The sequence below is a fragment of the Pipistrellus kuhlii genome, unplaced genomic scaffold (assembly GCF_014108245.1).
Source record: "Pipistrellus kuhlii isolate mPipKuh1 unplaced genomic scaffold, mPipKuh1.p scaffold_m20_p_14, whole genome shotgun sequence".
In the NCBI taxonomy this organism is placed as follows: domain Eukaryota; kingdom Metazoa; phylum Chordata; class Mammalia; order Chiroptera; family Vespertilionidae; genus Pipistrellus; species Pipistrellus kuhlii.
This window is the reverse complement of record NW_023425449.1, coordinates 42,928,658-42,943,220: the sequence shown is the minus strand read 5'-3', so window position 1 is coordinate 42,943,220 and position 14,563 is coordinate 42,928,658. Positions and strand designations below refer to the sequence as shown.

The window sequence follows — 14,563 nt, the reverse complement described above, 5'->3', positions numbered from 1 at the left end:
GTCCTGGAGGATTAAGTCTGCCAGGGGGCCATTTTGGTCAGCTGACTGATTAAAAACACAAAGCAAACCTGGTTGTTTCTTGAGCCAGTGCCAGTGTGGTGTTGCTGGGACTGTTGGCACCTGTGGGCGGATCACAGGCTGGCCCTCCTTTGTTGACCCAAGAGAGCCGCTCCCCTGCTGGTTCCTGGTTCTGTCCCCCCAGCAGCAGCTGGGGAGCAGCGGCGGGGCCGCGCCTCCTGGGCTGCTGGGTGAAGTCGTTTACCGAACGCCTGTAAACGCCTGTGGACTGCGACTGCGGCCGGAGGCTCTGGGAAGAAGGCCCCTGCAGGAGGCCCCCTGTGAACCCGTGGACTCTTCGGCAGGGGGTGTGGCCGCAGCTGAAGGACACCGGTGGTGGCCACGCCATGCTCCTTGCATTCTGGAACGGACCTGGGGGCGATGGAGTCCGACGAGGACTACCAGTCCCCCTTTGATTTTGCCGGCGGAGTGAACACGGAGTACCTGTACCTGTCTCCCAGGGGGCACCTGTCGCCGCCCGGCTTGCCTGTGCCGCAGAGACTGGGTAACACGAGTGTCCGAGTTCCCACGGCAGTCCTGAAGCCGGGGCCCACGTGGGGTTGGCCTGGCTTTGAAATGATCCGTGTAAGGAGGGCCTGGGTGTTGCTGTGTAGGCGTCAGTGGACAGAGCTGCGCAGGTCCAGGCAGACAGGGGTATTGCATGTGTAGTGTGTGTGTGTTCGTGCAGAATTGTGCGTGGGCTTTCGTTTGGGCTGCTTATATGAGTGTGAGGGCTCTTCTCATCACTCGGAATTCATGAGCCGATTAGCAATCTCAAAGGGAGGGAGGTTCAGGCCTTTGTTCCAGCCGCCTGTACGGTTTCTGAAGACATCTACCCCGGGTTTTGTCTTCCCTCAGGGACCTGTCTCAAAGGGGCGCCTCCCCTGTGCCCGGCGCCTGAGGATGGGCCGTCCGTGCCGGCCTCTGCCCTGTGTGCAGGGCTGTCCCAGAGCAGCAGGCGGGGGAGGCGGAGGTCGTGGTCGGGGCGCAGAGCCTGACTTCAGGTTGAGCTGGGGCCCACGTGGCCCCGGGAGGATTCGTGGTGCTGGTCTTAGTCCTCAGGGTCTGTTTAGCTCCTTTCCCTTCCCGTTGACAATTGCTGTGGTCGGATGTTTTCTGTTAGAACAGAAGCAGTGGGTAGGGTTGGGCACCTTGCCAACAATTAGTATTTCAGCTCCCAGGAGCAGCCTGTAGGGGGGTGGGCTCACAGCAGAGTGACCAACGGAGACCAAACTCAGGTCCCTCTAGGCTCAGATTTAGAGGTTTGCTTCATTTGGAAAAAAAGGAGAGAGCATTAAAACAAAGGTCACCATCGCCACCCTCTAGTGTAGGGGTGTCGAACTCAATCAGAAGGGGCCAAAATCTAAAATCCAGCCTAAATCGCGGGCCGAATGGTTTACTGAACAGTCATAAACTGTCATTGTGATGGAAACGCAGCGGAGTGCAGTGATGACAGCGTGGTGCGGGCCACATTGCAAGGCCTGGCGGGACGGATTTGGCCCGCGGGCCTTGTGTTTGACACTTGTGCTCTAGTGAGAACAGCTTGGTTCTCAAATGCGCAGACCGAGGGGCCTGGCTTGGTCCTCCCAGTGGGTCCTGCCCCGCAGGGCACAGGCGCCATCTGTTTGAACAGGCTGATGCAGGGCCCTGGGAGAATGGCTCCTGGTCTTCCCTGTGCTGGTTCTGTGGCTCCTGTGTAGGAGCTCTCAGGCCGATGGACCACCCGTCCATGTACCGCTCCTGTGGCTTTGGCCGCTATGCGTTTTCTTAATCAGCAGACGAGAAGTGCTCAAAATAGGACTGACGTTTAAAGGAGTCCTCCTCGGAAAGGCTGGGAACGTGGATCTGAAACACACACTTCTTTGATATTTATCCAAAATGCCATCGCGGATCAATGAGGAAAGGACGAGATTTAATCGGTGGGCAGCGTGTTCCTGAGAAGCAGTCTGCGTTCTGGGCAGGATGAGGGCTGGCGGCTGCAGCAGGAGAGGTCTTTATCGGCCGGCAGCTGGCCCGTTCAGAAGCGCCTCAGGCTTCCTGACCCCCGTCAGCAATGCACATGCCCGTTCCCATGTGTGATGGACTCTGAGATTTTAAACTGTCCCATCGATTCTTTTGAAAATGAGTTTCACAACCCATAGTCTGAAAAACAATGACCTCTAGTAAATTTCAAAATCTGGAAAATAAGCTCCATTAGATGCCAGTCTTCCCCAGCACCTGGAATAGAGCTCGACATCTGTGGCTCAACACATATTTGCTGAACGAATGAATGACTAGATGGATGAATGGATGGATGGACGCATGAATGAATGGATGGATGGGACTGGCAAGGGCTAGTTTACACTCTGGTCCATTTTACAGATGTGAACATTGAGGCCAAGAGAGGTGTTGTGAACTCGCCACATCACAAAGCTCAGTTCTTAAGCCAGTGTTTGATTTGTTGTTTTTTCTTTAGTTCCCAGTGGTTTTAGAGGGATATTATGGAACAGGCTACTCACTCGAGAGGTAACCGGTCCTTTGATGAGGGTTACTGGACTGGTTGATTCTTGTGCCGTGGGGACCTGGACTCTGTGCCATCTGCAGTGGCCACGGGCAGTGCCTGGGCTGTTTTCTCTTTCCTTCTGAGATCACCTACCAGAATAATTTCCCAAAGGACATTCGCATCAGATCTCTGCCTCTTAAGGTTTTCCAGTGTCCAGGAGGTTGCAGTCCCGGTTTATTAAAAGGCAAACTTGGGTTGTTTCTCGTGATTTCAGGAAATAGGAGTCATTAAAAACCCTGACACACTTAATGCAGTCTTACTAAACCTCAGAGCACTGGAAAACACACGCGGAGCGGGAATTCCTTAGCTTGGAGGCCTCCTCGTTGCTGTCCTGCTTCCCTTGTGATTTCTGCTCTGGGTCCTGCTCTTCCTTTTAGGAAACGGCGATCACATCGGAGAGTTTTTCATGAGGCGAGGTCTTAGTTAGCAAACTTGTGGATGGCACACTGAGTAAAAATCAGTGGAGAATTGGAGAAACAGACCCTCCTGTTTCCTAGAGAGGAAATTTAAGGGTGGAAGTGACTTCCTCTCTGGGAACCCCCCGATCTCCATCACTGACCTTTCTCCTCTCTGTTGTGGGTGCCCCATTGTGAGTCTGCAGTTGGTTAGGGGTGTGAGGGATGGTGGCTCCGAAGACGTTGCCTGAAGATTTTTATTTTTTAAGATGAAGGAGATTTAAGGGGCCATTTAAGAATACCTGGAGGAGCCTTGGCCAGTGAGGCTCAGTGATTAGAGAGTCGGCCTGAGCACCCAAGGGGGAGAGTTCGATTCCTGGTCAAGGCATGTCCCTGGGTTGCAGGTTCAATCCCCTGCCCCGTCAGGGTACCTGCCAGAGGGAACCAATCCATGTGTCTCACGTCAGTGTTTCCCTCTCTTCGTTTCTCCCCCCCCCCCCCCCTTCCCTTTCACTCTCTAAAAATCATTGGAAAAGATATCATCGGATAGGGACAACAATTGTTTAAGGAGTGAATTAAAAAGAACACCTGGAGGAGGCAAGTCAGGCATTTGGAAAGGGGGTGGAGGTGATCTAGGAAAATATCTCTCCTTCCTTCCCCCTCCCCCACAGACTCGGGGGGGGGGTTTGCGAGGTGAGGCTTGGGAGGGTGACCTTTTCGGGGGAGGGGAGCTGGTCTTGGGGGCAGGGCTGGCCTCCAGCCCCCTTTCCCTCTGTGCTTTAGTGCCGGTGCCCTCCTCAGCCCTGACCCCGCCCAGGCATCTCCTGGGTCCTTGGGTCTTTCTCAGACGGAGCGGACATCTTCCTGGCTCCCTGCTCCTGCTGCCTGCTCTGTGGTGGCGTTTCCCCTCGGCGGCTTTCCTGGCCTCACCCTCGCCATGGGCACACGTGGGAATCAGCCTCAGGAACCGAAAGTTTCCATGGCTTGTGCTTCGAATCTCTTTCTTCCACAGGGAAACAGTGTCGAGCAGGAGGCATCAGATACCCCTTCGCCTTAAGACCCTTTTGTTTTTCTTTAACAGGTAATGGGGTTAGGGCTCAATTTCTTAGGGCAGTTGCAACATAGTGAGTGGCTTAAAATAACAGAAATTTCTTGTTATTTTATTATATTTTAAAAAATAATTTTTCAATGATAGTTTATGTATAATATCATAGTGGTTTCAAGTATACAACCCAGTGATTAGGCATTTATATAACTTATGAAGTAATCACCTGGTAAGTCTAGTCCCATCTGACACCAAGTGTAATTACTGCAGTGTTCCTGACTGCCGTCCCCAGGCCGTACTTACGTCCCCTGACTGCTTGTAATTACCAATTTGTACTTCATCCCTCCTCTCTCTCACATCTCCCGCATACCTGGCGGCCAGCAGTCTGCTCTGTATCTCGGGCTGTTTCTGTTCTCTTGTTCATTTAGTTGTTATTTTAGGTTCCACCCGTGAGTGAAATCACATGATGTTTGTCTTCCTCTGCCGTCTCTCTCTGCATTCATCGTCCAGGCCTCTGTTCTTGCAGATGCAGGTTTCATTCTTCTTTATGGCTGAGTCACAGCCTGTTCTTTCTGCCCCATTTACCCATCGAGGGCACTGGGTGGCTTCTGTATCTTGGCTATTGTAAATAATGCTGCCACGAACGCATGGGTGCATTTGTCTTTTCATTTTAGCATAAAACAACAGAAATTTCTCATATCTCAGGTCTGGAGGCTGGAAATCCAAAATCAAGGTGTCTGCAGGGCTACACTCCTCAGCACCTGAAGCCTCCCTGGACTCATTCCAGATCCTGGTGGCCGTCGCAGTCCTGGGCACCCCTGGCTGTGGCTGCATCACTCCCAGTCTCCGCTCCATCACCACAGTGTCCCCCAGTCTCCGCTCTATCACCATGGAGTGTTCCCCAGTCTCCACTCCATCACCTCGTAGTGCTCCCCATGCTGTGCTCCATCGCCATGTAGTGCTCCCCATGCTGTGCTCCATCACCACGCAATGTTCTCCGTGTCTCTGTAGCTTTTCATGATGTTCTCCTCTCTGGATATCTGAGTCCAAATGTCCTTCCTATAAGGACACAGTCTTGGATGAGGGCCCACCCCAATCTAATATGTCACTTTCCCTGGTTACATCTGCAAAGACCCTGTTTGCGTTACTGGGGCTCAGGCAGGCCAGTGCGCGCTTTTTGGAGGACACAAGGCAACCCAGCACCACCTGATTTCAAAGTTCATGCTTGTCTCTTTCTATTCTTTAAAACCTCTGTCCCCAGTTTCTTCTTCTCTGTATAGTTGGAATTCAATGATGCAAGATTCTGTTACGATCTAAAATTGACAATGGCTGAAAAGGTTTTTATTTTTATTTTTATTTATTTATTTTCTATTTTTTTAAATTAAATTATTATCTGTGTACATATTTTAACATTGCCCCCCCATACATACCCTCCCTCCTCAGAGTTTTGTGTCCATTGGTTATACTTATATGCATGTATACAAGTCCTTCGGTTGATCTCTTATCTCCCCCAGATCTCCCTCCCCTCCCCACTGTAATTTGACAGTCTGCTTGTTGCTTTACTATCTTTATATCTGTCTTTTGGTTCATTAGTTTATAATGTTCTTTAATATCCTGAAAAGGTTTTTACTAAAATGTTTTTTATTGACTTCAGAGAGAGGAGGGAGAGGGAGATATACAAATATCAATGATGAGAGAGAATCATCGATCGGCTGCCTCCTACACCCCCCACCCTGGGGACTGAGCCTGCAACCCAGCATGTGCCCTCACTGGGAATCGAAGCATGACCTGATCAGCCACTGAGCCATGCCGGCCGGGCACTGCTGACACGGTTTTCACTGATGGGCAAAGTCTTGAAGGAAGCAGTTGGTCTTAATGGGGTGAAAAGTGAAGGACTGTTGGGATGGCTGCTCCCACATTAAAGTTAATAATGCAGGAGGTGCTCACTGGACTCCCCATCACCGCTTCATGGTGATTGTAGGTTTGAAATTCGTATGAAAAGGCTTCGCTTCCTTCCCTGGCTGATGTCTTGGGGAGGATGGGGGAGGACGTGGCTGTCCGTGGGAACGGAGGTACAGAGAAACGTCATTTGAGTAAACCCTACCCATCAGCCGTCCCCATAGAACAGGTTAGCATTGCTCTGACTCGCCCTGACTGAAGAGGAGGACATGTTCAGACCGGAATCCTCCCTCCCTCATTCCTCCTGCTGTCCTCCTGCATCACTCACAGTCACTCATGTTCGCGCCGGAGCCTGAAGAACCTCCTCCTCCTCCGATGACTAAGAGTTCCTCGAAGTCCAAGCATCGGATTTCAGCACAGCTCAGGCGCCACAGGAATTTTTTGCCCTTCTTTTTTGTCTCATAGTTCCCATGAGTGCGGAGTTGGAAGAACCCACAGATTTCAAGGGGAATCATTGTTTTATGTTCCATTAAGGGGGAAAATTGCTTAAGTTAAACTAAAAAAAAAAAGCTTATTTTTACTTAAGATTTTAATTTTATGCTCACGAACATCCTTTCAGATTTGTTCAGACACATACATTGGTCATAACCCTTTTGTGCATTATTTTTAAAGAAAATAAGTGGAAGTTTTCCAGAAACACATTCACGTGCCCTAACTTATGGGAATTGCTTGTCGACTAGGAGTAATCGTGTTTGTTTTGTTTGTTGAATGAATGGAAAGACACCTGGATGTAGCTTCTGTACATGCTGAGTGGGAGTTGAGGTGATAAAACAACCCCGCTCCTCGGACTGCTGCCCTGGCAGGGCGCACATGCACCTCAAGTTCACAGCTGTGGAAGGCAGACCTGTGCCTTAGGTCTGATGGGGACGACACTCTGGTCTCTGCCCACCTCATCCATCGCCCCTGGCCCCAGCGGCCTGTCTGTGGGCTCCAGTCTCCCCCGCCCCAAACTCTCCAAGGGGTCCTCATGGGTGAAATTGAAGACAGACGGACCAGACCGTCTGTCTGCGCAACCAGAAGAAGAATTGAGGAAGTGGCTAACATGTTAATAACCTGGGGGAACAAGTTACTGCCAGTATTCAGCCACTTGGGCTCCATCGTGGCACCTGTGGCTTTCAAGCCAGGGATCCCCGTGCGTCCCCACACCCTGCGCCCACCCTCCCTCGGGACTTGGCCTGTGACCTCCAAGAATAAGAGGAAGAGGTTAGTCAGGGAGACCTGCGTCTGAATGTCACCTCTGCGCGCAACTCACTGATCCCGGAGGGCCTCCCTTCCTGAGGGAAACAAACACCCTCGGTGCCGGTGGGCAGGGCTTCTGTTTTCATTGCTTTTTTACGAGATGGCATGGAAATCTCCCTGGTGACATGTTAGCCTCAGTAAATATCCGTCACATTTCCTCCTCCTCTGAGTTTTAAAAACAGCTTCCGTCAGATTTTGAGGGAGGGGGGGCATTAAAGTTAATAACCAAGTAAGAATTTTTTAAGTTACTTCTAGTTTTAGTAATGGGTATATACAGTAAAACGTTTCCATTCCCCAACTTTCATGTTGCGAGTGAGAAATTAGTATTTTTTCTCCCAGAGGCAGATTTCACCTCTCCAGTACATACTGCTCTCCCCCAGGCATGGGGGAATGGGGCAGTATTAGCTCGAAGACCCCTGAGCCAGCGGTCAGCAGCCTTCCGCTGGCGGACGCAGAGGTCTGCTCTCCGAGGCCCGCTGGGACCCGCACTGTGGGAAACGGCCTGCTGGACCTGGGGGAGCAGTTGCTTTGACCTCACGTGCCAGGTTCTTGTACTGCGTGCAGGGTCTTATTTATTGTTGCTTCTAGAAGCTTCCTAAGTCTGACCTCTTAGCCCTGGCTCTTCTTTTGTGTTTTGGAAATCACTGATTTGAAGCATGTGCTTTCGAATCAAACCTTCGAGCCCCATGCCCTCACTGCCCTGGGCTTACCGATGTGACCACGGGCAGGTTGACTTCGTGAGCTTCAGGTGCTTTGCAGACAGCTGCCTGTGGACGGAGGAACCCGCCCCGCGGACCGCTCCGCTCAGAGAGGGCAGCCTGCGCTCCGTGGTGGCTGTGGCGGTGAATAGTGCTCCCAGGCCACGCCTGTCTGCGGTGCTGGTGACCTCCTTCGTGTCCTCTCCTTCTGTGATTTCCCTCCTGTGGAAACCTCGCCTTTAAAGAATAATGCTGATAATGTGCTGCCACCTGCAGGCTAATGTGGGGAAAGCAGGACATGCAATGTGCTAACTTTCTGCGATTCTGAATATAAAATCTCAAGGTCATCCTGGAGACCCCAAGACCCATGGGGCAGCCCCATGACCCCATTTTCTGAGATATTCTTTTCCCCTGGCACTCTGACTAAATACAGGAATGATACCCTGATCCCTTTAGATTCTTTCTGGAATTGGGCAGCTATGCAGAAAAAGCGCTGTTAGTAACCAGAGACTGAAGTTTCCGGCTTAAGTAGATTTGCAAAAGGCTGTTGATGAAAAAGTATGCGTCTCTGTTATTTAAGCCATGGTTTAGCATCTGAGTTTTGGGGTCTTGGTGTGGGATGGGTGTGTGTGTGTGTCTTGTTCTAGTTGGAGAAGTTAAAAGGTCTAATGAAAACATTAAAGATAAATAATGTTGCCCTGGCTGGTGTGGCTCAGTTGGTTGGGAGTCGTCCCCGGTGCCAAAAGGTTGCTGGTTTGATTCCTGGTCAGGACTATGGTTTGGGGCTTGATCCCCAGGAGGGGGCGTGCAGGAGGCAGCCAATCAATGTTCAGCTTTTACATCAATGTTTTCTCTTTCTCCCTCTTCCTCTCTCTCTAAAAATCAATTTTAAAAAACCTTAAAAAAAAATGTTTACAAGGAACTCTCGTCTGGTTCCTTCTGTGGTGCCTGTGTGATTGCTGCCTGCATGCTTGTGTTCCGTTTTCAGCCTCACACGCTCCGTCACCACAGTGTGAGGGTTAGAGTCAGACTGTACGGTGAGCTGTGCCGGATGCATCTGAAAGCACACGGGGACCCGGATGGATTCTCGCGGCGCCTTGCCTGCAGTGTGACCCGCCCGCAGCGTGACTTGCCCGCGGTTGGAGGCCGCCATGTCACTGGCGGAGAGCAGGGTTGGGCCCAGAAGGCTTGGCGCTGACCTGCAGGGGGATTGGTCCTGACGGAAGGGTTTGTCCTGGGAGTGACAGGATCAGATTTCTGTCATATATCATATATATATATATATATACACACACACACACACACACACACACACACACACACACATATATATATATACACACACACATACACATATATACATATATACATATACATACATACACACACACACACACATATATATATATCACATCACCCAGGCACCCGTCCACGGCTGCTCGGGAACCGGTGGGAGCCTCGCCCCTGACTGCCCTCCCTCCTGGTGGTGTCTGCAGGAGGGGGCTCCCCGGTCTGTGGCCCTCCAGCCTGTGGCTCAGTGGTTCCATGTGCATTGCTGTGATCCGTTAGTGGTTCTGTGAGCATTTTCGTAGCACCGTTCGGTATTGTTATGCTAGCGATTGAGTCATTATAATTAACAGCTACCGCTGTGCAGTTAGCTTACAGTAGGCTGGGGGTAAGTGTCCTTGTGCCTTCTGCCGGTGTACACCATGTGTGTCACTGACTCGCCTCCTCGTGGCCAGCCGCTCGCTCCGCCTGTTGACGTGGTGTTCTTCCTTCTTGCTGGCGGCTGGCCTGTCACCTCCGCGGCCCCGGCTCGGGGCGGCCACACGGCTGCCCTGGAGGAGCTGGCTTTTCCCAGGGACGATGTGGAAGGAGGGGAACTGCCATGGGGTCTGAAGCTCACTGTCCCCAATAACAGCACCTGCTGCTTGGAAGCCTGAGCACACCCATCTGTGACAGAGGGCACCTGTGACAGAGGGTAACTGTGTCGGGGGGTCACTGTGACGGGGGGGGTGACTGTGACGGGGGGGTGACTGTGACGGGGGGGTGACTGTGACGGGGGGGTGACCGTGACGGGGGGGTGACCGTGACGGGGGGGTGACCGTTACGGGGGGGGTGACCGTGACGGGGGGGGGGGTGACCGTGACGGGGGGGGTGACCGTGACGGGGGGGTGTCACCGTGACGGGGGGGGGTCACCGTGACGGGGGGTTGTCACCGTGACGGGGGGGCGGTCACCGTGACGGGGGGTCACTGTGACGGGGTAGAGGTAACTGTGACGGGCTGGGCAGGCGGAATGTGACTCAGCAGTAGGATTAAGGGGCATGAGGAGCTCCGTGAGCTAGATAAATAGTATGAAAATATGGTGCTTTAAAAAACTTAACGTAAAGAAACCATGATGAGCCATGTACTAACGTTTTAAACAAAGACAAGAGCCGGAGCAGCGCTTTGCAAAGCTGTTCTGGAGCCTGTGGCAAAATTTGGGTATTTGCTTCATTGTGGATTCTGAGTTAACTTTGACCTTAGAAATGATTACATTACAGAGTTAAAGTTACAGTGAGTTGGTGCCCCCTTACACTTGGCACCGAAGGTGTGGGCTCCCTGGTGGCGGGTGGAGTGAGGCCGGAGGCAGCCTCCTGGTCTGGTGCCGGATGCCGGACTGGGCTCCTCCCGCAGGCCGGGCAGGCCACTCCGCCCCAGGGCGGCAGGCGCCGCTGCGACTGGGCCTGAAGAATGTGGGGAGTTCACATGGTGCTGGTCTTTTCTCCAAATATGCATGCTAGGGATTGCTGAGGGGCCCTGACTAACACACACACACACACACACACACACGTTAGGTATTGCTAAGGGACCTGGCTAACACACACACACACACACACACACACACACACTCATCATGAGGTGTTTCCCACACCCACTCCCCAGTGGAAGGAAACGGGCCGCATGCCGCGCGGTGCAGTGTGGGTTCCCAGCCAGAGGAAGCTAGAGCCTCTGGGGCACCCCACCCCACCCCCGCTCCCTGAGAATTACTAGTACTGAGAGTCACTGTAGAATGCAAGCCTCGTCAAGATTTCATTCCTGGCCTTGCCCCTCCTCTGCTTATCGTGATGGGGACATGAGCAGGAACTGAGCAAATGCTGTGTTTTCTACATTCCAACACTGGCAGAGTCGAAGCTGGTGGTTTTCAGTGGTTAGCGCCCAGTCTCCTGTTTGATGGTGGGTCCACCCTCATGGGCTTGATGCTGGCTGGGGTCGGGGGTCGGGCGTACAGGAAGACTGTGCTTAGCCTGCATGTCTTACAGCCTTTCTTTGTAATCCCGACAAGGCCTGCTGAGAACAGACCCAGTGCCCGAGGCTGGGGAGGATGCTGCTGCCACGATCAGTGTCACGGAGACCCTGTCCGAGGAGGAGCAGGAAGAGCTGAGGAGCGAGCTCACCAAGGTACGGGAGTGCCCTCCGGAGCCTGCTGCTCTGCGCTCAGAATGAAGCCCGCTTGGTGGCATCTTGCAGTCAGCTCTCAGGGAGAGAACGCAGCGGGTGCTCAGAGTGGGAAGAGCAGGCAGGACAGAGAATCACTTGGTTTTTGCACGAGTGAAGGTGTATTTGGGTTAAGTGGGTCTGGGAAGGAGGGTGATGAGGAAGTGGATGAGACGGGTCTTCCTACGATTAATACCCTTGGCTTTCTGTCTGCATCCCTGACTTTGTTTTACCCTGGGCTGTGGTTTGAATATAAGCACCTTTGAACCTGCTCTCTTTCTCTCTCTCAAAATTAACCATTTATAGTGTCCAGCTCAGTGGTGTTAGCACAGCCATAATGTTGTGCAACTGCCCCTTCTGTCTAGTTTTAAGCTTTTCCAACACCCCCAGAGGAGCCCACAGTCATTAAGCGGCACCCTCAGTGCTCCTCAGCCCCTGCTAATCTGTTTCTGTGGATCAACCTGTTCTGGATATTTCACAGAAATAGAATTTTTCGACACATGACCTTGTCCCTGGTTTCTTTCATTCAGCTTGTTGGTGGGGTCCTCCTCCTGACGCATGTTGGTCTTCACTGCTTTTCATGACGGAATGATAGTCTGAATCTACTGTATTTTGCTTACCCATCCATCCACCCATGGACATTGGGTGTTTCCATCTTTTGACTCATAGATACTGAGGAGCACTGTGTAAAAGGATTGTCTGCATGCCTAATCCCAATGCCGTTAGCTATAGGCTTGGAGATGCTGTGCCATATGGTTATTCCACAGGACTCTTTGGGCAGCCATCAGACTGTTATCCGCAGCAGGGACACCATTTCTCATGCATCCTTGCGGCCAGCGTTTGCCATTTTCTCTTTTTTATTATAACCGTCCTAGAGGATATTAAGTGATACCTCGTTGTGATTTTGATGCTGTTTACTAGTGACCAATGCTATTGAGCCTCTTTTCTTGTGCTTACTAGCCATTTGCATATATTCTTTAAAGAAATGTATATTCTAATCCTTTGCCCAGTTTTTCAAAAACTTCTTTTGGTCTTTTTGTTGTTGAGATAAGAGCTCTCTGAGATTTACAACTAAGTGTGTGATTTTCAGATTTTCTCCCCTTCTATGTGTTGCCTTTTTCTTTATCATGTCTTATTGCACTAAAGTTCCACATTGTGATGAAGTCCAGCTTATTTCCTCTTTAATTGCTTGTGCTTCTGGTGTTATATCTAAGAACTTATTTCCAAAACTCTGATCATGAACACCTAACCCTGTGTTCTCTTCTGAGACTCTCGGAGCGTATAGTTAAGCCTTTGATCTATTTTGAGTTAATTCCCACTTATGGTTTGTTGGCGTACAGTTGCTTGTAGTACTATTCTCTCTTAACCTGCAAGGTCAGTAGTGATGTTTCCACTTTCATTTCTGATTTTAGGTATTGGTGACTTCACTTTTATTTGTTGTCATTCCAGCTAAAGACTTGTCAATGGGTTCCTTGATCTTCTCTGTTATCTGTTCTCTGTTTCATTTGCCTTCACTTATATCTTTATTACTCCCTTCCTTCTCTTAGCTCTGGGTTGAGTTTTCTTTTCTTTTTTAGTTCCTTAAGGTATGCTGTCACATTGATTTGAGATCTCGCTGTTTCCTAAATGTAGGCCCTTAGAGCTGTCAGGTTCCCTTGGCGCACCCCTTTCACTGCGCCCATAAGTCTTGTGTTGTCCATCTGAACCTAGATAAGATGGACAGGCTCCTAAAAACACATAAATGATCATAACTGACCCTCCAAAAAATAGAAAATCTGAACAGACCCACAATATGTAAAGAGATGATATCAGTAATGGTCTTGTACTTTTTGGGAAGATTTTTGATTATTGATATAATCTCTTTACATGTTGTGGGCCTGATCAGATTTTCTATTTTTTGGAGTCAAACACCTCCTCATACCAGGCACCTCACTGGTTGCTGGCCCCACCGGAGGGGGGGGCGGGGGAGGAGAGGAGGGGGTAATGGGGACAGAGAGGGAGGGGCGATGGCTGTCCTTGGAGCCCGGCCCAATTCCCACCACCTCCCTAAGGTGGGTCAGTCAGCACCAGGCCCACAGGGACTTCCATGGGTCCCAGCTGCTCAGGGAGACAGATTTCTTTATGACTGTGGCTTTGGCAGGCACTAGGGCTGATGTTTTCGATACAAAGCAGATGGTGTATGCAGAGGTTGGATTTTGTGCCTGTTTTGGTGGGATCTGGAGATTAGCTTGAGTTAGTATGCAAATACCGGATTTTATGGGCATTCGAGTAGAAATGTCCAGCAAGTCATGTGGGCCAGAGATCAGGCGGGAATATTACCTGGTAGAGGTTTGAGTCCTGAGCCTGTGAAACAGGTGAGTAAGGACGTACAGGGACAGGGGAGAGGGTGGGGCAGCGGAGGAACCCGCCATGTGGAAATATTCGGAGTGGAAAGAGAAGCCTCACCGGAGAGATGAGCACATCACCAGCTTATTAACAGCATATCCTCTGTTATCTAGGAAGAGACAGATACAGTGGATCAAACAACGTTTCAGAGTGACCTGAGAATGCTGAGCATAGTTTTGCACTAACAATCTTAACTCACCAAATGACCTTGCTGTGTTCTCACCCCCACCTCTTGCTGCAGGTGGAAGAGGAGATCCAGACTCTGTCTCAGGTGCTGGCCGCGAAGGAGAAGCACCTGGCGGAGATCAAGCGGAAGCTGGGCATCAGCTCCCTCCAGGAGCTCCGGCAGAACATCGCCAAAGGGTGGCAGGATGTGACGGCGACGCCTGCGTAGGTCCCCGGACCACTCGCTGGTCTAGAGAGTTAGAGGGCGCCTTCCTCCTGTTGTCTGGGGAGGGCTGGGAAGGCAGTGAGGACGAGGCTGCAGGTTTTTTTTTGTACTAAGCCGGTCACTTTCCTCTAACTCTCAAGCATACTCACTCTCCTGTGACTTTGGCCTTCCAGACTGTTGAAGGGACTAGAAAGAAAACCAGCCTCAACATGAGCCGAGGAAATACCATTTAAGTTCCTAAAGTGCTCTGTGTGGACTTGCCAGACCCGCACAGAGTAACGGGACGGAGTGGGCTGTGAGAGAACCCGAGACCAGGAGGTGGGCCCAGGGCAGTTTGAGTCACATACCGATCAGCAAGGGGGGCAGGATCCTTC

General features: G+C 51.2%; 1 protein-coding gene across 8 annotated transcripts in view; it reads left to right on the top strand.

The window, feature by feature from the left end:
• Positions 1 to 14,563, top strand: part of TPD52 (tumor protein D52) — a 63,019-nt gene that overhangs the window by 35,842 nt on the left and 12,614 nt on the right. The window contains exons 1-3 of one of the 8 annotated variants that reach the window (XM_036437301.2): positions 371 to 562; positions 11,262 to 11,377; positions 14,040 to 14,188. In XM_036437301.2, coding sequence (XP_036293194.1) covers positions 439 to 562; positions 11,262 to 11,377; positions 14,040 to 14,188 — 389 coding nt within the window. In that variant the 5' untranslated portion in view covers positions 371 to 438. Of the gene's footprint in view, positions 1 to 370; positions 563 to 11,261; positions 11,378 to 14,039; positions 14,189 to 14,563 lie in introns of those variants that run through there. The other 7 variants (XM_036437299.2, XM_036437303.2, XM_036437302.2 and 4 more) reach the window with 7 other exon arrangements.